Source organism: Thamnophis sirtalis, unplaced genomic scaffold, assembly GCF_051295495.1.
Source record: "Thamnophis sirtalis isolate CommonGarterSnake01/CBP01778 unplaced genomic scaffold, rThaSir2_p1.2 scaffold_13, whole genome shotgun sequence".
In the NCBI taxonomy this organism is placed as follows: Eukaryota; Metazoa; Chordata; class Lepidosauria; order Squamata; family Natricidae; genus Thamnophis; species Thamnophis sirtalis.
The window spans coordinates 56,511,912-56,533,178 of record NW_028261393.1 but is presented as its reverse complement, the minus strand read 5'-3'; the positions used below and the strand labels follow the sequence as shown (position 1 = coordinate 56,533,178).

The 21,267-nt window shown below is 45.1% G+C and overlaps 2 protein-coding genes across 4 annotated transcripts in view; both read left to right on the top strand.

The window, feature by feature from the left end:
- FGF13 (fibroblast growth factor 13) overlaps positions 1–21,267 on the top strand; it is a 204,191-nt gene that overhangs the window by 5,915 nt on the left and 177,009 nt on the right. The gene's annotated exons all lie outside the window — the stretch shown is intronic.
- On the top strand, positions 1,589–21,160 carry MCF2 (MCF.2 cell line derived transforming sequence). Of its 3 annotated transcripts, none has more exons than XM_087727722.1 (13): positions 1,589–1,888; positions 1,987–2,056; positions 2,610–2,702; positions 3,689–3,781; positions 3,983–4,108; positions 5,851–6,072; positions 9,258–9,350; positions 9,840–9,918; positions 10,521–10,584; positions 11,748–11,854; positions 14,323–14,435; positions 14,720–14,832; positions 20,610–21,160. In XM_087727722.1, exons 1-13 carry the CDS (start codon positions 1,788–1,790, stop codon positions 20,839–20,841), a joined length of 1,506 nt encoding a protein of 501 aa, XP_087583848.1. In that variant the 5' UTR covers positions 1,589–1,787; the 3' UTR covers positions 20,842–21,160. The 3 variants fall into 3 exon arrangements, with proteins under 3 accessions (XP_087583848.1, XP_087583850.1, XP_087583851.1); XM_087727724.1 differs by having other exon boundaries at positions 1,594–1,888; positions 19,255–20,754; XM_087727725.1 differs by lacking the exon at positions 20,610–21,160 and adding an exon at positions 16,409–17,533 and having other exon boundaries at positions 1,594–1,888.

Genomic DNA, 21,267 nt, shown 5'->3' with positions numbered 1-21,267 from the left:
TGGTAGAAGAAAGAATGGATGGATTTCAGAAGGTTGGGTTTTCATGGAACAAGATGGCTGAAGCTAGCTTTGTCTCCTAGCAAACCAAAATAATCTCTATCACATTTATCAAGTTTATATAATCCTCATTATATTATTTATACATCTGCTCTTTAGTCCTTTAATTCTTATCCATTTTTCCATTTTAATCCAATTCGCAATAACAGTATGAACAAAGTTAATTAGCTATCATTCATGTTGACCCAATTCACATCAACATTATTGATTATCTCTATCACATTAATCAAATTATATAGTCTTGTTAGGTAGTTAAAATATACATTGAAATAAAAATACCTAACATCTGTAAACTTCTATTATTTTTATTTATTCTTTTAAGCAATTTGTGTTTTAATATCCCCGACACTTCTCGTTGTGGGAAACACGGTACTTTTCCAAAAATGTCTTGATTTTGATGGCCAAACACTGGAAACTATCAAGCGAGGCACCAGGAATTTTAATGAGATCCTGAGTCTTGGCTGCAGATCAAAAGAGAGACGGTGCAAATATTTGCCACGGGAGTGGAACAGTCTGAATTAGGTGCCAGTTTCTATGGAAGCCAACTGTCAATGTGGACTTAGCAATAGCAGTTAGACTTATATACCGCTTCATAGGGCTTTCAGCCCCCTCTAAGTGGTTTACAGAGTCAGCATATCGCCCCCAACAATCCGGGTCCTCATTTTACCCACCTCGGAAGGATGGAAGGCTGAGTCAACCTTGAGCCGGTGAGATTTGAACAGCCGAACTGCAGAACTGCAGTCAGCTGAAGTAGCCTGCAGTGCTGCATTTAACCACTGCGCCACCTCGGCTCCCTTAGTATATTTGACACAGGCAGCCAAGGAAAATTAGATTTAAAAAAAGAAGAAATGTTTTTTAAAATAGTTTTTATTAAACATTTTCAAGTTTAAAAAGAACAGGAAAAACCAAATACAAAAACAAATACAAAACAGATAAAACCACAAGCAACATAACAATATAATATACTTTTACAGCTTTCCATATCAGCATATACGTATATTCTGCCTTTGTAGTTTGCAGTTCAATTATTGCCTTCTCTTAGTTTTGAACAATTCTAACAATAATGCGATAGTTAGGTTATAATATAGGAGTATAGTACACATAATCACATTTTACCTATAGACATTTTTCCTCATAGTATATTCTAGTATACTTTTATTTCTTGTTAATTTAAATTAGTGTTAAAAAAATTTTAGGCAGTCCGTTTTTCTTTAAACAATAAAAGGTTCTTACCGGCTGAAAAAACTTCTTCTTCAAATTTGCCCTGACTTTGTCAGCTTTAAAAGGCTGGAATTTTTACTGCCATACGAAGACTTTAAACCTGCTTTCCTCGGAGATTTGCGATATCCCCGAGATCAGCAAGATGTAATCTTCCTGTTCACCATCTCTTCGGGATGATTTAGGTCCATTAGAAAACCCCCAGCAATAAAAGTATCGAGTGCGATCTCAAGAGCTTTGAGATCGCACGTCGTCTCGTCACGGCATCCAGCCTCTGCCCCACTTTTATTTCTTGTTTTGGCTTCTATTCTCTAGCCACTTGTACAGTCTGCTCCAAATTTCATAATAGTCCGACTCGGAAGAAGAAATGGTAAATGCCAGCAAGCCAAATATCCCAGCCCTGAAGGAGGTTGCGTGCCTAATGCTGTTTTTTCTGGCTCAGGATAATCAATATTAAGGTTGCCTAATGCTAAATTGGGTGATGGTGCTGTTGGCAGGGCTACAGAGCTGAGATGGACAACCCCACCATGGCCTTCCTCTTACCGCCCCTTTTGAGAAGCTGCAGAGATGTCCTTTTTGGAAACATGCCTGAAATTTATGACTTCCACAACAAGTAAGCCAGCAGGTTTTTCAAGTTTTCCTTTGACTTCATGATCATTAACTCGGGGAATTGATCCCTTCTCCGTCCTCCTTTTTCCCCCTTTTGTGCAGTATCTTCCTCCATCATCTGGAGAGCTGCATGGAAGCGCCAGAGAGAGTTGGGTGCTGCTTCTTGGAAAGGGTTTGTAAGCACCTTTTCTCAAACCGATGGTGGGTCCCCTCACGCCAAGGCTGGAAATCCAGTAGATCCAGAAAGGCCCAGCGACTCCACTGGCATGTCTCCATTTTGCTTAAAGCTTAAGGGACGTGGTGGTTCAGTGGCTAAGACGCTGAGCTTGTTGATCAGAAAGGTTGGCATTTCAGCGGTTCAAATCCCTAGCGCCATGTAACGGAGTGAGCTCCCGTGACTTGTCCCAGCTTCTGCCAACCTAGCAGTTTGAAAGCATGTAAAAAATGCAAGTAGAAAAATAAGAACCACCTTTGGTGGGAAGGGAACAGCGTTCCGTGTGCCTTTAGCATTTAGCATTTAATCATGCTGGCCACATGACCACGGAGACGTCTTCAGACAGTGCTGGCTCTTCGGCTTTGAAACGGAGATGAGCACCGCCCCCTAGAGTCAGGAACGACTAGCACAGATGTGCAGGGGACCCTTTACCTTTACCTTTAAAAGCTCCCTTGCAGGCTTTGAACTTAGACGTAGATTTGTGTCTTCATATTTTTGTTCCCTTCTGCAGCGGGAGGATTTTCAGATGTACGAGAAGTACTGTCAGAATAAGCCACAGTCGGAATCTCTCTGGCGTCAGTATGCCGAGAGCCTCTTTTTCCAGGTATTGTGCCTTTCTACTGTGAGTGCAATAAATGGAAGGCATTTTTAGATTTCCGGGTTTCCATGGTTGAACCCACTGGGAATGTGGGTGGCGTTATAATTGAGTTTTGAGAGGTGTGGCTTTTATTTTAGGGTCTCCCCCTGGGATCCTTTGAAGAAACGAAAGGCAAAATCTTCAAAAGTTTGCATGCGTCTCTCAACCATTAAGTTGCGAGCCATCTCTTTCTCTTTCTCTTTCTCTTTCTCTCTCTCTCTCTCTCTCTTACACAGAGAGACAGACAGACAGAGACAGACAGGAAGATGGACTCAGAGAGTGAGAGAGAGACACAGTAACACAAAGAGAGACAGAGAGACAGAGAGAAAAAGAGAGGCAGAGAGAGAGAAAAAGAGAGAGAGAGAGGGAAAGAGAGAGGGAAAGAGAGAGAGAGAAAGAAAGAGAGTGAAAGAGAAAGAGAGAGGGGGGGAAAGAGAGAGGGAAAGAGAGAGATAGAGAGAAAGAAAGAGAGAGAGGGAAAGAGAGAAAGAGAGAGAGTGAAAGAGAAAGAGAGAGAGACAAAGAGAGAGAAAAAGAGAGAGACAGACAGGAAGATGGACTCAGAGAGTGAGAGAGAGAGAGACACAGTAACACAAAGAGAGATAGAGAGAAAAAGAGAGAGAGAGACAAAGAGAGAGAGAGACAAAGAGAGAGGGAAAGAGAGAGAAAGAGAGAAAGAAAGAGAGAAAGAAAGAGAGAGAGAGAGAGAAAGAGAAGGGTTGAAAACCTTGATCTGCGGATTGAGAAGTTGAATGTTTCAAATATATTGGGGGGGAGGGAATGGACGTATGTTGTTGTTCCTGCTCTGGCTATGTTTTTGGATGGGGGAGTTAAACTATTAAAGCCCTACTAATTAATTTGGGGTTCTACCACCACCCATTTGATGGACACCCAAGTGAAGAAAGATGGGTGTCCATGTTCTCAATGGAGAGTAAGTTGGGTTTCTTCTGCAGGAGTGCCAGAAGAAGCTGGAACACAAGCTCAGTCTGGATTCGTATTTGCTCAAACCCGTGCAGAGGTTGACCAAGTACCAGCTGCTGCTGAAGGTATGCAGACCCTTGGCTGAGATCCGTCAAAGGGTCTCTGAATCCACGTTGGACCTTCTTCATACTTCCTGGAGGATTGTGGAATCTCCTGGAAATTCCCTGGAGAAACAGCTGGGGCGGTGGTGGAATTTTCTTCCAGAATTATGTCTTTGGCAAAACAATTAACCAACTCTTATTTTTTGTTTTTGTTTTAATCTGCAGGAGCTGCTGAAGTACAGCACCAGCTGCGAAGGTGTGCAGGAATTGCAAGACGCTTTAGTTGCCATGCTGGATCTGGTCAAGTCCGTCAATGATTCCATGCATCAGATTTCCATCACTGGTTACGATGTAAGATTTATTCCATGCAGAGGGATTGCTAGATTCATTCAGTAGGAGAGGCCTCTCCAGAGAGTTCCCGTCTTCCTTCTCAATACATTTAGCACAAAAGGAAAAATAAGCGGAGAAGGAAATACAAACATTGCACATTCAGTAATTTTTATATTATATCTCTGTGTAGCTATCTGTTCTGACCCCCCTCGTCCCACACCAAAACGCTCCAAGCCAAAGATACTTTACGGAATTTATTCACAGACAGACAGGTCCTTGGCAGCAATCCAGCACAGATAAGCCCTGGCAGCAATCCAGCCTGCCAAGCTCACAATACTGTTCATCCAACATTAGTTAATGCGTTGACGTCTGCAAAAGGGGCGTGTGCACAAGCATTCCTTTTATAGTCTGGAGAGGAGCCTAATGACCACCGGCTGAGTGCAATTACCTCCTGCGTACTTGTTCCTGACTCCTATTAGCTCTCCGGTGCCGGGCATCTCCCTTGTCTCCTCTCCACTGCTCCAATGCATGACGTCCGGATCACACTCCCTTGTCTCCTCACCACTGGTCCAAGGCTCAGGTGCCTCCTGGTGGCCAACCAGCCTCTCTGCGCCCTGCTCGGAGTCGGAACCCTGTTCAGGGTCCTCCACCTCCTCCAGAGCTGACTCATAGGGCCCCTCGCTGTTGGAGTCTGGTGGCAGCTCCAATGGCTCCTACTGGGCCACAACAGCTGTCTGTCTGTCTGTCTGTCTGTCTGTCTGTCTATCTATCTATCTATCTATCTATCTATCTATCTATCTATCTATCTATCTATCTATCTATCTATCTATCTAATTTTCTGTCATCTATCTTATTATCTATCACTGTCTGTCTATCTACACACACATACATAAACGTACACACACACAAACACACACACACACACTGAATATAAGGCATAGATTAGAACATGAAATATAGAATCATGGACTTGAAAGGGTCCTTGGAGGTCTTCTAGTCCAACTCCCTAGTCAAGCAGGAGGCCCTCTGTCACTCTGGATCAATGGCTTCTCCAGTCTCTTCTTGAAAGCCTCCAATGATGGGGCACCCACAACTAGATAAGTACATATTTAAAAGTTTTAAAGAGAAACATGACAACTAACCCAAATGAATACAGAATGACAAAAACACACGGAGAGCAGAAGAGAGAAATGTCAAAAGTGCCGAACGAACGATGAAAAGAAACAGAAACTTGTAATGCTAAAAGAATAGAACTGCTTTCTGCGGTCTTCAGCTGTTTCAAAGGTGCTTTTTTCAAGAGGCAGCCGGACTTCCTGTTTTTTCTTTGAAGACGTTTTCCTTCTCATCCAAGAAGCTTCTTCAGTTCTGGCTAGATGGTGAGGAATGGAAGGATTGATGCTCTTTGCAGACAGCTGGTCGTTTGCATTCATTAGCATTTTAAGACTCTGTAAACAAACAATCAGCTATCTGCAAGGAGAATCCATCCTTCCCTTCCCCACCATCTAGTCAGAGTTGAAGAAGCTTCTGGGATGAGAAGCGAAACGCCTTCAAAGAAAAAAACCAGAAAGTCCAGTTGCCTCTTGGGAAAAAAACAGGACCTTTGAGACAACCATGACCTGGGTGACTGAGAAGCTCCATGGACATCCTGCAATGATTCCTTTATCTTCTTAATACTTTGTGCTTGGGGTCTGTTCTCTGCGAACCAGGAGAATCAGAGGAAAGCAAAGCAAGAGCCAGTTTTAAGCCTTTCCCCTCTCTTCCAGGGAGACCTCGGGGAGCTTGGAAAAGTCTTGATGCAGGGGTCCTTCAGCGTGTGGATGGGCCACCGGAAGGGCCCGACGAAGATGAAGGACCTGGCTCGCTTCAAGTCCATGCAAAGGCACCTCTTCCTCTACGAGAAGGCCCTGGTCTTCTGTAAGAAGAGAGAAGAGCACTGTGACAGCTACGACAAGAGGTCCTCCTACAGCTTCAAGCACTTCCTGAAAGTAAGGAAACGCCGAGCGCTCGGATACGGCTGGATTCCTGCGGCCTGGTTGTATTTTTAGTGGTAGGATAGGCAACATCCACTCCAGGGTAGAGATCAGTGGTGGGTTTCAAAAATTGTTCGAACCTACTCTGTGGGTGTGGCCTCCTTTGTGGGAGTGGCTTGCTGCCCATGTGACCGGATGGGAGTGGCTTGCCGCCCATGTGACCGGATATGAAGATGCCGACGACACTTGTCAGAACCACCTTAAATGACCCCACACACAGCACTGGCACGCATAAGAATAGGATGTCAACTTGTTTTTTAAAAGGCATCTTTGGTTTGTGTTAAAACAACTTCAACACACGCAATGTTCTGATTGCACCACAAACGCAGTAGTCATCCTTACCTTTCACAGAGGCACTGAGTTTTATAAATATGAGCATGATAGTGTAGAATAATCATATCCAAGGACCAGTGGTGGGTTTCAAAAAAATTTGGAAGCTCTTCTGTAGGTGTGGCCTGCTTTCCGGGTCCACTGGTGGAACCTCTTCTAACCGGTTTGGTAGATTTGATGAACCGGTTCTACCGAATAGGTGCGAACCTGTAGGAACCCACCTCTGGTAGAGATGTTAGATTTTTTTTAAAAAAAAGACATGTAGCAATATAGCAATAGCGCTTAGACTTATATCCCGCTTCACAGTGCTTTCACAGCTGTCTCTAAGCAGTTTGCAGAGTCAGCCTCTTGCCCCCCAGCAATCGGGATCCTCGTTTTACCCACCTCGGAAGGATGGAAGGCTGAGCCAGCCTTGAACTAGTCAGGATTGAACTGCTGGCAGTGGGCAGTGAGTTAGCCTGCAGTGCTGCATTCTAACAGGAGGGAGGGAGGGAGGGAGGGAGGGAGGGAGGGAAGGAAGGAAGGAAGGAAGGAAGGAAGGAAGGAAGGAAGGAAGGAAAGAAAGAAAGGTAAATAACATTAGGACTTAGGGCATTTGGCCAGGTGTTTTATCACCCGTAAAGTGCAGTGGGGGAGGGTTGCTGGTGGCATTACTGCCGGTTCAGTCTGCACGCAATTTTGGTGCGTGCCAAGCGCTTCGTGTGTGCCCCAAACACAGTTGCCCATAAATAGGACTGTGCATGCACAGAACATTTAAAAATTGGGGGGGGGGAAAACATGCTGTGCCAACTGGGGCACTGGTTCGGAGGCGTGGCAGGCCTGCGTCTCTGCCAGTTCTGGTGAAACAGGCTGGCAAAACCATTACTGGTTCGGCCAAACTGAAGTGCAGGCCTGTCTGCTGGAAGGTTGCCCAGCTCTTCTTTCTCAGCTTAACAATTTTTATTGGGCTATAAAATTAGATACAAAAGGGGAAAGTAAATAGGAAAAGAACGGTGGGACGGAAGAGGGAGAACCGAAGGGAGGGAGGACAAGAAAAAAAGAAACGTTGACTTCCGACTCTCTCTCTCTCTCTGTTGCCGTAAAGTGAGGCATTGGCATCCAATCACAACTGGCTTGTTCATATTATGAGGAAGGAAACCAGAAGGTCCCCCTCCTCAAGTTTGGAGACAAAGTTGTGGGCCTTTTGGCTTCCCGTCGCACCTTCCCTCGTCCGTTCGTCTTTGTTCCCCTCCTTCGCTCTGGCTCTGCTCTCAAATGCCTCGTTTTCCCTGCTTGGTTTGTCAACGAAGAATCTGAGCATCCTTTTCTTGGAAAGAGGAGAGGAGAAAAGGATGGGCGGTTTTCTGCCTGGCTTCTTCTCGGCATCTGGACACATCCGTAGCTCTGTCAGATGCCTCCCACTGAGGGTCTGATTTGTTTATCCAGCCGTGCCCGGAAAGCGCATTTGCAGAGACAACCTTGTGATTGGCTGAGGCTGCCCAGAGACCACGGTGGCTGAAAGCGAAGGCCAAAGCAGAGGAGAAAGAGACAACAGACGGCGGCCCAGATGGCCCCGTTTGTTTCATGCCTCCCCCCCCTCCTCCTCCTCCTCCTCCTCCTCCTCCTCCTCCTCTTCCTGCCCTTGTCGTTCTGTGAGCGTACAGACAGCCCAAGATGCCATTCGCAAGCACGAGAGAAGCTGCCGTATTCACAGGGAACCTTGTTTATCTTGCTCGACAGTCAAGAGTCGGGATGCAATGAAGCGGCTCTGAGAAGGCCGGCTGGAGGGCCATGTTTGCATGACGTGACTCATCTAGCCAACTTCTGCCCTTGGCCAATGACTCAGCCTGGTCCTTTGGCAGCCGGCAATCTGGAATAACTAGGCCAGTCAGCCAAGGTTTCAATCTTCCCAAGAAGATTGCTTAGAAAGAAGAAGGGGAGGAGGAGGAGGAGGAGGAGGAGGAGAGAAGGGGGAAGGGGAGGAGGAGGAGGAAGAAAAGGAGACTTTGAATATAGCCATGAAGTGGAGGAGAAGAGGAGGAGGAGGTGGAGGAGGAGGAGAAGAGAATGAGGAGGAGGAGAAGAAGAGGAGGAGAAAGTGGCGGAGAGGAGGTGGAGGAGGAGAAGTGGAGGAGGAGGAGGTGGTGGAGGAGGAGAGGAGGTGGAGGAGGAGGAGGAAAAGAAGGAGAAGGAGAAGGAGAAGAAGAAATAATTATAACTACAACATAATTAAAGTAGATAGGAACAGGCAAATCTGAAGATGATTTTCCATGGTTGGAAGAATATGAGTTACTCTACTCGATTTTGGTCCAGAAGGCATTTCTAACTCAACCTGAGCGTAAGGGGGACAGAATCTGGATTCAGTCTGCAGGTTTTCCATTTAAAATGTGGCGAATGAAGTGATCGGAGACCTAACTTTTATCCAAGCCTTGGAAAGCAGCGGATGGTCTCAACCAATGAACAATATTGGCCTGGACGAGTGTTTCTCAACCTTGGCAACCTTATGACACGTGGACCTCAACTCTCTAGTTGGCTAAGGGAATGTCTGGAAGAAAACAAGCAAGCTCAGAGAGAACCACGGACCCCACAGCTGGATGTATTCCTTAAAGCTAAAGCTCACGAGAACTTACTGCTGTTCTGTAGTAGTAGTAGTAGTAGTAGTAGTAGTAGTAGTAGTAGTAGTAGTAGTAGTAGTTTTTACTGTAAGAGAGACTTGGAAGAGAGAGTCAGTAGTCTTCACAAAAAAATAAAAATAAAAGCTAGATTGATGGAGAGGTCACACAAATTGTTCATTCACGTTCTGCATGTGAACAAGTTCTTCCTTCTTTTAGATGAATGCTGTTGGGATCACGGAAAACGTGAAGGGAGACCCTCGCAAGTTCGAGATCTGGTACAGCGGCCGAGAAGAAGTCTACGTCGTGCAGGTAGCCTTCCTGGAACTACTGTGACTTTGGCAATTGAGGGGCAAGCAGCGTCTGAAATTCCTGAAACCGAAACTCAAGTTTCACCCATGGGAAGGAGAACCGGCGAGTTCTCCTCCGTAGGATGAGCAGCCCCCAAATGAAGCTGACATGATATGAAACGTGGCTAATTAAGTTCTATAAAGTTGGATGAGTTTTCGTCCCTAGTTGCAAAATCACGACCGCTTCCTTGGTGTGATTTGACTCGCTGGGGGATGTAGACCTCCAACCCTGATAATGTTACCTGCTTGGTAACGTCTTCAAGAAAACAATCAGGTTCAGAGACCACCAAGGACCCCTCCGTTCGACCCTGAGCTAGAAATATTCTCTTCTATCGATACTCATCTCTATAGGCGGGAAGGCCGCACCTGAGAAATAAAACCAGGCTATTTGAATGTTTCTACCACCTTCCAAAGGAGGATTTTGATTTTAGATCTCACCATCTTCTCTTAGGCGCAAACGTTTGACCTGAAGATGGCCTGGCTAAATGAAATCCGGAAAATTTTGTTCAAACAGCAACAGCTCATCAAAGGTAAGGTATCCTAGTTTAAAGATAAAGGTAGGGATGTGGTGGCTCAGTGGCTAAGATGCTGAGCTTGTCGATCATCAAAGTAGGGAGTTCGGAGGTTCGAATCCCTAGCGCCGCATAATGGAGTGAGCTCCCATTACTTGTCCCAGCTTCTGCCAACCTAGCAGTTCGAAAGCACGTAAAAATTGCAAGTAGAGAAATAGGGACCACCTTTGGTGGGAAGGGAACAGCATCCCATGCGCCTTCGGCGTTGAGTCATGCCGGCCACATGACCACGGAGACGTCTTCGGACAGCGTTGGCTCTTCGGCTTTGAAACGGAGATGAGCGCCGCCCCCTAGAGTCGGGAACGACTAGCACATATGTGCGAGAGGAACCTTTACCTATCCTAGTTTAGAAACTCCTCAAGATATATACAAAACCTGAACTGGGAGATTCATGTCCATTTTTGGAAAGCTAAAAATTAAATCCACGAGCAGAGGTCCTTAATGGTGAAGGCCTTTTATGAAGTTCTTTGATTTTCTGGACCAAATCAAAAGATCTAATTGTGAGAACATTTGGTAAACAAAAGTTTTGGAACTAACACAATGTTTTATCGTGTTCGCAGATGAGAAACAAGTGTTACCTTTGTGTACTGATTCAATTCAACTTTCTCCTCCATTGAGTAATGGGTAAGTCAGTGGGAAAAAAACTACCAAGCAATCTTTGGATAATTTATGTTTTTTTTTCATAAATCACTCCCACTCAATTTCCATATCATTCTGACTTTAAAAAAAAATAATCCCGACCTGTGAAGTTATTATTTTCACATGCCAGTATAATTCCAGCAAATGAAACTTTTATCAGGCTTCAATTTAATGGACACAGCGTGGAAGAAACCAATATTCCATGCTAATTACTATTATTGGCCTAAGGACACGATTATCTAAATGACAGACTTCCAGGGTGACTTCCTTCCACTAATGATGCAAATGGCATCGTTTGTGCCATTTGCATAATGAAGCCCTTATGCAAATGTTCCAAATTGCTCAGAATGAAATACACTTCCTGGATTCGGCGAACATTTGGGATTAAAAGATGCTTCCCTCTCCCCCGCCCCCTCAACTGCACTCCAAAAAAGAGATTTCAATATATATGCATTTTTTGCCTGGAACATTTCTTAATGGGAATATTCTGCCCCCACTCTCCCCAATTTTTTTTAAAAAAATGTTCTATTTTTCAAACAGAATCCTGGATCTGAAAATCTGGGGGGGGGGGAAACCTGACTTAATTGTGTTATGGTCTATTTTGACCCAAGAAATATGAATTAATTCATACCGAATGGTATGAATGTTGTGTTTTTAAATTATGTATTGTCTTATATGTTAAAAAGTTTGTCTCCCCCTCCCCCTTGGATTGTGAGCCGCCCTGAGTCCCCCCAGGGAAAAGGGTGGCATATAAATAAACTTCTATCTATCTATCTATCTATCTATCTATCTATCTATCTATCTATCTATCTATCTATCTATCTATTAAGTCTGTTCCATAAAAGACGCCAAGCCAAGGTTTTAACCTGGGTTAAGTTCCTTCTGATCTCCTGAATGGACTCTGTGTTGTTGTTTGTCATAATGACCCCGTAATCCCTCATGGGGCAACTGAATGGAGCTGAGTACTTACTGGCCAGATGCCACTCCTGTCACCAACGCGGAGTTTTGTTCAGCAGATAATATATTCTCATTGTGCCAGAGAGAGAAATATCTGTCGCTACCTAGGATCGAACTCGCAGCCTCCTGAATGTGAGGCCAGAGCTCCACCTCTAAGCCACCACTCCTGAATGGACTTTGTGTGCTTCCAGGAAAAAGCCCAGAGCTTCTGTCAGCTCAGAAGAGAACGATTCGGAACGTACCAGCCCCGGAGCGGTGGAGAACTTAGCTTCCTCTTCGCAGAGCAAACCTAGCAAACGTATGTAGATTCTTCTTTTTTCCCCTTCTTTTTTTGACTGATCATCTTTGGGGATTTGGGGGTGGTACTTTGGTTTGGGGAGGATGTCAACCACAGGAGGTGCAATGCAAATTTTGGGGTGGGGGTAGCATTTGGGGAGTGTTTGGTCGGCTGGCAGCAGAGTCGGACAGTGAGGAGGTTGTGGAGGAACATGGGCCAGTCCTGGGGGCTGAGGAAAGCTCAGATGTGGGCTCTGCGTCAGATGCAGAGAGGGAGTAAGACAGCAGTGAGGCAGAAGAACAGCTGGAGCCTGTTCCCAGTGGGCGCATGCACAGAGCTACCAGAAGACAAGAACAACTAAGGAAACAGGGTCAATTTAGAAGTAAAGCCACACCTTGGGGGTGACTGGCCCCTCCCAGAGGAAACAAAAGAGGAGTGAATGGGGAGGGGGCTTTTGCAGGAAACAATTTGTTCCTTCGGTCGTGTCAAGAGTGGAAAGTTCTGTTTGTGACTATAAGAGACTCTGTGCCAAGTGTTTTCCTTGCCCTGTGTTTGGAAACAAGTTATCTGGCACGTCTCCAAGTGAGATAAGGTTCGTGTGGATAAACATTCCTTTGAAAGACTGTTTGCCAAGCCTTGCTGACTGTGAAGGAAAGGAATTCAGAGTCATGTAAATAAAAGGGGCTTTGTCGGAACCAAAATGTTCTTCTTGCTTTCTAAGGAAGCCTGGGTCAGAACAGGGAGGACTTGTGAAGCTCATGGAGAAATGGGACCTATCCTCTAGAGCAGGAGTCTTCCAACATGGCAACTGTAATACTTCTGGACCTTAACTTCCCTGAATTCCTCAGACAGCCATGTTGGCTGGGGAATTCTGGGAAGTCGAAGTCCAGAACTCTTAAAAGTTGCCAAGTTTGGAGATCTAGGGGATTGTGTTCAGCCATGGGGTGCCTGATGTAGCTTCTGCTTGCAAAGATTGTCAACGACAAAAAAGAATACGTTTGTAGCATCCTATAAAAGCGAGCTTCAGCAAGAAGCAGAGAAAACGGATAATAAACATCTAAGAATCTTTCCAGTGGCCTTCCTGCCTTTCCACAAATCCAGATTGGAACCTGTGTTTTCCCAATCCCTGTAGCACATTTAGAGCTGAACCGTGACCCGACAAATGCACGCTAGTCAAATGCGCGGCGAGAAAACCGCGACGTCAAAAGCGCGATTAGGGTTAGAGTTAGGGTGGATGGGTTATAAGGTTGTTTTTGCGTCCCAGTAGTATGTTGTTTGTTGATGGCGTGCAATTTTGATGTCACGGTTTTGTCGCCACGGTTTTGTCGCCGCGCATTTGACTAGCACGCATTTGTCGGTGAACCGAGGTAAACAATAAGAAAAACTGGACAAGAGTAAAATGTGGAGGTTGAAAACGAAATGGAAGGAAGAAAAATGGGCCATCTGTGAAGGCTTCAGAGGTGGAAATTGTTTCCCTTTTCTGGAAAGAAATTCTAAAATGGAGGCGGCATCACAAAAACATCCCTCTTCTTTTGGCTGATAATATCTAAAACTGGGGGGTTATAAGGTTGTTTTTGCGTCCCAGTAGTATGTTGTTTGTTGATGGCGTGCAATTTTGATGTCACGGTTTTGTCGCCACGGTTTTGTCGCCGCGCATTTGACTAGCACGCATTTGTCGGTGAACCGAGGTAAACAATAAGAAAAACTGGACAAGAGTAAAATGTGGAGGTTGAAAACGAAATGGAAGGAAGAAAAATGGGCCATCTGTGAAGGCTTCAGAGGTGGAAATTGTTTCCCTTTTCTGGAAAGAAATTCTAAAATGGAGGCGGCATCACAAAAACATCCCTCTTCTTTTGGCTGATAATATCTAAAACTGGGGGGGGGTGTTAAAGTTGCGTGACCCGTCAAAACCGTGCTCGACTAAGCCGCGCCCGATTAAACCGCGTCGCTGATGTCATCAACAGGGCGACAACAGCCAGCGCGGAGAAAGAAGGGCGCTTTAAATAGCGCTTTGAAAGCAAGCCGATTCAACTTAAGGTAAGGGTTAGGGTTAGGGTTAGGTTTAGGGTTAGGTTTAGGGCTAAGGTTTAGGGTTAGCTTTAGGGTTAGGTTAAGGGTTAGGGTTAGGGTTAGGGTTAGGTTAAGGGTTAGGATTAGGTTTAGGTTTAGGGTTAGGTTAAGGGTTAGGTTTAGGGTTAGATTTAGGATTAGGTTAAGGGTTAGGTTTAGGGTTAGGTTTAGGATTAGGTTTAGGGGGGTTAGGTTTAGGTTTAGGGGTTAATTTTAGGTTTAGGTTTACAGCGTGCTTCTGTCTCCGCGCTGTTGTCGCCCTGCGTCAGCGACGCAGTTTAGTTGGGCGCGGTTTAGTGGAGCGCGGTTTTGTGGTGGAACCTTAAAGTTGATCCTAAGAGCAAAGGTCGTGGAAAGCGGTGACCCTTCCAATAGCTTGACATCTTAAAAAGGGGATTATTCCTTCTCTTCTCATGCAGCCTGGACGGGCATGTCCCATTCCTTAGAAATCTGTGAAGGCCTTGAAGAGTGGTCCAGCCACCATTACTTCTCAACCTGCTCTGACACGGAAGACGAAGATGGCAACCAATTGGTTAGTGGACAAATTAGGTGGAATACACATCGGGAATTGTAGGCCAACACACAACTTCAAGGAAGGTTGTCCCCTAAACCAGAACTCGGCAAAACAGTCCAACGTGGAATGATCCAACTTGGAAAAGTGTTGTTCGGAGGGCCGCGTTGACGAGGGGCCTTCTGTGCCCATGGTTGGGCTTTCTTTTGGAACACTCCAAAGAGTTAGAAGTTAGAAGGGTACATTTTAAGGTGGAGGGTTATATTTCTGGCGTAAATCACATATTTATTGTTTGTGCTTTTTAGTCTCCAGGAAAATATAAAGCCTTAGCAGATTGCAAGAAGAGAGACTCAGATGAACTTCTGGTGAAGAACGGGGATGTTATTCAGCTCATGCATGAAGACGGAGAGGGTCAGTGGTAGGTGCTCCAGAGATCCAAGGTCTGGCCTACAAAAAGTAGGCAAGAAGAAGCGTGAGAATATTCTACAGCTTTACAAAGCACTTTCTCTGGCTTGTTTCATCTTCACCATCTTCCTTCCTTCCTTCCTTCCTTTATCTGAAAGGCTGGTCAAAAACCTCAACCGAAGTAAAGAAGGCTGGGTGCCCAGTAACAGCCTGCAGATAATCCTCGGGGACTGTAGGTTTCGCAGCACCAGAGTCACAGGTACTCCTGTGAGGACAAGTGACTTGCTCACCTGAACTGTTTCGGCCTTGGCATGCGCAGGAGTTTGGAGGCCTGGGCACCGCTTTGCTTGCTTGCTTAGAAGAAACCTGACTTTTGCTAAAATATAGCAGGGGATGAAGAGAGATCAATAATCTAATATGTTCCAGGAAGTTAGTATTTAGCAATAGTATGAGGCACTCTTCCTTCTCTTTTCTTCTCTTTGCTCTTCTCCTCCTCTTTCTCTCCCTTCCATCCTTCACCTTCTTGTCTCCCTTCAGTTCCTCTCCTTCTTCCATCCCCTTCCATTCTTCTCCTTCACCTTCTTGTCTCCCTTCAATTCTTCTCCTTCTCATCTCCCATCCTTCTTCTTCTACTCCCACTTCCATCCTTCTCCTTCTCTTTCTCCTCGTCTTCCTTCAATTCTTCTCCTTCTCATCCCCCTTCCATCCTTCTCATCTCCCTTCCATCCTCCTCCTCCTTGTCTCCCTTCCATCCTTCTCCTTCACCTTCTTGTCTCCCTTCCATCCTTCTCCTTCACCTTATTGTCTCCCTTCAATTCTTCTCTTTCTCATCTGCCTTCCATCCTTCTTCTTCTAGTCCCCCTTCCATCCTTCTCTTTCTCCTTGTTTTCCTTCAATTCTCTCCTTCTTGTCTCCCTTCCATCCTTCTCCTTCACCTTCTTGTCTCCCTTCCATCCTTCACCTTCTTGTCTCCCTTCAATTCTTCTCTTTCTTGTCTGCCTTCCATCCTTCTTCTTCTAGTCCCCCTTCCATCCTTCTCCTTCTCTTTCCTCGTCTTCCTTCAATTCTTCTCCTTGTCTCCCTTCCATCCTTCTCCTTCCTTTAATTCTTCTCTTTCTCATCTGCCTTCCATCCTTCTTCTTCTAGTTCCCCTTCCATCCTTCTTTCTCCTTGTTTTCCTTCAATTCTTCTCCTTCTCGTCTCCTTCCCATCCTTCTCCTTCGCCTTCTTGTCTCCCTTCAATTCTTCTCCTTCCCATCCTTCTCCTTCACCTTCTTGTCTCCCTTCAATTCTTCTCTTTCTCATCTGCCTTCCATCCTTCTTCTTCTAGTCCCCCTTCCATCCTTCTCCTTCTCTTTCTCCTCGTTTTCCTTCCATCCTTCTCCTTCTTGTCCCCCTTCCATCCTTCTCATCTCCCTTCCACCCCTCTCCTTCTTTTCCCTCCTAATGTACCCCAAGAAATTAGCACTTAGCAATAGTATTAAATACTCTTCCTTTCTAACGTACTCTCTCTCCTTCCTCCTCTTTCTTCCTCGTCCTCCTCCTTCTCTTATGATTTTATTTGGAGGACGACAACTGAACTGATCAAGACTTGAAAAAGAAACCTACTTGAATGAGAGGACGTAACGTCCAGCCCAGGCAAGCCATATCTGTGGCTTGCCACTGGGTATAGCAGATGTGTGCCTATGAGAATTGCTTCCTTTTGCCAAGTCTGGATGCATGAACTATGGTTTGGTCTGTAAGTTATGAGGATTAGAAGCATGCTTGCTTGTTCAGACTGGGAATGAAGATGGTTTGCTAAGATCCTGTGCCAAGAAGCTGAATCTGTATTTTTTTAAAGGGGTGGGGGGTGGGGCATTGTATTTCATCCCCTCCACTGTTGTCATGGCCATAAATATCCTTAAAGTGAGTATCAGGTTTGACCAGAGAAAAATTAATTTAATCTTAAGAATCATGGCTGATAGGAACCAAGATTTGGATGTTATGGCAAGAGACTAGTTCTGTTATTCTGTGGGACAACTCCTGTCACATCCATCATTCATTGCTCAAAATATTTTAAATGATTTTCTATAGCTTTAAGGCCGTCTCTTTCATGTATTCAATTTTTCATAGTGTCACAATCAGTTACAACATCTCAGTGGTGTACAAAACCCTTTATTTGCTTCCATGTTAGTTATTAGAAGATTGTTATAATCCCCCCTTTTCTTCTTCTTCTTCTTCTTTGTTGACATGGAGATTTGAGTGTTTTCCCCCTGCTTGCTTCTGGAAAATAGCATTTCAAATAACAAATCCCACCAATCGGATCCTCTCTTTAACTAGGGGGATTCTTGATGTCCACGCATCTTAAAAGTTGCCAGGGTTGAGACACACAGTCCTAAAAGAGGCACCTTGTTTTGCCAAATCTTGCCAAATCATCTTCTGTTTCCCCGCCAACAAAATGTTTTTTTATGAAACGATTGATAGGAACTAAGATTGTGCAAGGCTTGGGGTTCCCCATTGTCCGTATTTGGTTTGAAGCACCTCAGATGGAAGAGATGGAAGGAAACATCACTCCAGTTGGAGAAAGCTTCCTTTGAGAATGGTTTATGGCCATGAGGGCAAACCAATGGCACATGTGCCAGAGGTGGCACGCAGAGCCCTCTCTGTGGGCAAGTGTGCCATTGCCAAATGCTCTTCTGGCTTCTGGACTAGCCAGCTGATATTTGTGGGCACTGGAGCCCCAGAAAATGGTTTGAAAAAGGCCCCCAAAACAGGCCATTTCCTGGGCTGTTTTTCAGACTGTTTTTGGTCCAAAAAAATGGGCCTGAAAACAGCCTATTTTGCAGCCTGTTTTGGGGCTGTTTTCAGGCTGTTTTGGGGGGGCATTTTGAGGCCATTTCTCCAGTGCCCGCAAGGACCAGCTGACCGGCACGTGTGTTCCGGTTTGGGCCCTAGGTGCCAAAAGGTTTCGCCATCACGGGTTTATGGCATGGCTTTCCCAATCAGGGTTCCGTGTAAGGTTAATAGGCCACGGTCTAATGTGATCTTCCTGGATAAACTCTCTGGCATCATCCAAAGGCTGCCAATCAAACAGTAACTCCTTTGAGACATCTTCAAAGGAGACCAATTACAAGTCCACCTGGATGAAGAACCCACCAGAAATGGCCCAAAGGTGCTTTTTTTTTTAAAGATGCAGCTGGAGTTTCTGCCTTTTCTTTTGAAGATGTTTTACTTCTCACCCAGAACTGAAGAAGCTTCTTGGAGGAGAAGCGAAGGGTCTTCAAAAGAAAAAAAAACAGAATGTCCAGTGGTCTCTTTAAAAAGCACCTTTGGGACAACCAGGACTTGGAAGACTGAGGATCCAAGGTGGCGCAGTGGTTAAATGCAGCACTGCAGGCTACTGCTAGATCAGCAGTTCAGCGGTTCAAATCTCACCGGCTCAGGGTTGACTCAGCCTTCCATCCTTCCGAGGTGGGTAAAATGAGGACCCAGATTGTTGTTGGGGGCGATATGCTGACTCTCTGTAAACCGCTTAGAGAGGCCTGAAAGGCCTATGAAGCGGTATATAAGTCTACTGCTATTGCTATTGCTATTGCTATCTCCCTAGATGTCCCAAAGGTGCTTTTTCCAAAACACAACTGGGATTTCCTGATTTTTTTTCCCCACCCTTGAAAACATTTCTCTTCCCATCTTCTTCAGTTGGATGAGAAATGGAACATTTTCAAGGCCTTTGGAAGTCTTGAAAAAAACACATTTGGGACAACCGAGACCTGGATGATTGATACTCTCCAAAGACAACTCATCAGAAGCTGACTTTTCAGAACTGGCAAGGTCCAATTAGAGATTAACTCATTACAATTACGAGAGCTCAAGTCGGCGGCCCGTGAATTGCTAAGAAACGTCTTTTGAGTGCATCCAGCACTTTGCCTCTGAAAATGCCAGCCACTCTTGCTGGCAAAATGTCAGGATACCACATCATTAGACCACAGCCAATTAGCCCAGAAGCTAATCAAGGATTGATTGACACTGACCATGGACACCTGCACCAGTAGAAATCAAGCTTTTTTTTTTTTCATTTACACTGGCGTTGGGGCGGGGGAGGGGACAGATCTGAGCTTCCACCTTTTGCAGGCTTGCTTGACAAAATTGTGCAGGGTACCAGGGAGGGCGAGGGGAGAGGGAGGGTATTATTATTGTGCCAAAAATGGATCTGTAGCCTTGCCAAGTTGCACTGCCTATGCACTTTAAAGATTTCTTTTTTCTCGTTACGAGATCGTGTGCAAATAGCCTTAATTTAGGTCCTGTCTTGTGGTCTGCTGATGAAGCAGGTAGCACCTGTAATTTACACACCTGTGTTTATGATTCGTTCATCCCTTAGCTAGGAATTTGAAGAGAAGCCATGCTTTCTGGGACCCGTGCCTTCTGACATATAATGCTGCTCTCCGTTGCTTTCTAGACGCCGCCCAGGATAGGATGAGGAAGTTAAGCTCCCCCTGAATTTAATGAATTAAGGCCCAGCCCCTTTGTGAATACTCCGTTGGAGACAGAGAGGCCAATTAGAACTTATTCGGCCATCTGTGGTCCAAACTAAGGGGACAGCCCTTGGCTGTTCTGGTCTGGGCTTAGAAGCTAAGCAGGATCGAGCCTGGTTAGTCCTTGGATGGGAGAATTTTCAAGGGGCTAGGCTAGAGGGGAAGTTGGAAACCTTCCAGAGGAAGACGATGGCGATCTATTTTAAGGAAACTCTATGGACGTATCTCTGTAAGCATCGCAAGTTGACCTCAACTTGAAAGAAACTTTACCTTTTTTTATCATCAAAAACATCACATCCCCATCCAGTGGGACCATGACTGGGAGCCATTCTTTCCTCTTCTTTTTTCATTTTCCTTCCTTCCTCTACTTCTGGAAAACCTCCATTGTTTTTGACCCAAGGATGAGACCTCGTCTTCCTCTCTACAATATCTCCTGAGTTTCCTTTTGAGAAGGCATTTGACAGTTCCCGTGGCTTTGGGGGAAGGTTGAAGGATGAGCTTCCGTTTTTTCCAACCACCCCTTTGCTGGGATTGGCTGGCCTCGACTGAGATCTTGTGGGGCCTCAAGGAAGCCAACTTTGGTAGGTTTTGAAGGACCTTTGAGATCAGTCAAATGTCCTTCTGGTTTTGCTCTAAAGAGTCTGGGTTGTGTCTCAAGACTTGGTCAATGGGAAGCTCCAGATTGTAGAGATCTCACTGTGGTTTCTTCTACACTGGCCAAGCCAACGATCTAGCAAAGTTTGCACGGGGATTTTTAAGGGGCTGGGGGGGGGACATATGTGCCATAACTAAGTCCAGGATCCATTTGCACTATATGTATTAAGATTGTCCTTGTTAGTAGCGAGACTATATGTTTCGGCTCTTCAAGAGCCCACTTGTTCTTGGGCAAGGATTGAAGGCCTTTTCAAAGGGACTTTCCATCATTTACTTTCTTGTGCACCTTCAGGATTTGTACATTCTCCTTTGTAGGCTCAGGTAATTTGGTGTCTACAGACTATGGTTACAAATTTAACCTCCCAAAGCATTTCTAATCACAGGGTAACTATTGGGACAGGCTACTCACAACCACTCAGGGCAGTGAATGGTGTGCATAAACCAAAAAAAAAATAAATAAATCACTGTCAATGTAAGTCGTCATCTATCTGTTTTCGTTGACGTGTTTCTCATCTGGTTTTTGGGACGGATTGGGGGGAGATATTCTTGTTTTAAAAGCCCGGATTCGCCTGGACCTGTGAAAACATTTTCTTGTCTTAATCTCCATTTCTGCACACTTTCCTAGTGGCGGAAGATCACGCCGTTGCAGCTGCTGCTGGAATTCCTTGCCAGAATTCCGTAAACAAGCCATTTTCACCCCCCTTCCCCATGTATGTGAAGCACCATTGAAATCACGGTACGACACTTTTAAAATGAGGATAGGTTCATTACGGCGGGACCGCCCGGTTAACCCAAAGGAAGGTTATTTTTTAAAAGTGTTCATCCTCATGTGTACAGCACAGTTCGAATCTTTTTAACTTTTGTCTACCAGATTGTACATGCTTCGGTTTACCTACGTAGCAAGTCTGGATCTAATGTTTTAGGCTGCGCTCAGAGATTGACCGCGTCTAGGATTGCACTTCTGAACTTCGAAAACTTTGCACAAAACCGTTGAGGGCCTCTTAAAAACAGGCTGGTGTTAAAATGTCCATGTGAGACCCCGAGCTGTGGAATATATGCTTTCCCTGTCCCAATTATTTAACAGATTCTGTAAATGCCATTGTAAGAATGAGCTAACTCTATATTTAAAAAAAGAATTATGAACCTTGTTGAATAAAGAAATATAACTGAAGACTTTTCTTTTAGTGCAGAGTGTTTTGTGTCTGCTTCCTGGATTGAGAAGAGAAAGGCGTCTTTTTCTCATGTTGCAATTTAATTCAAGCCTTAGTAAGACCCAGTGGTGG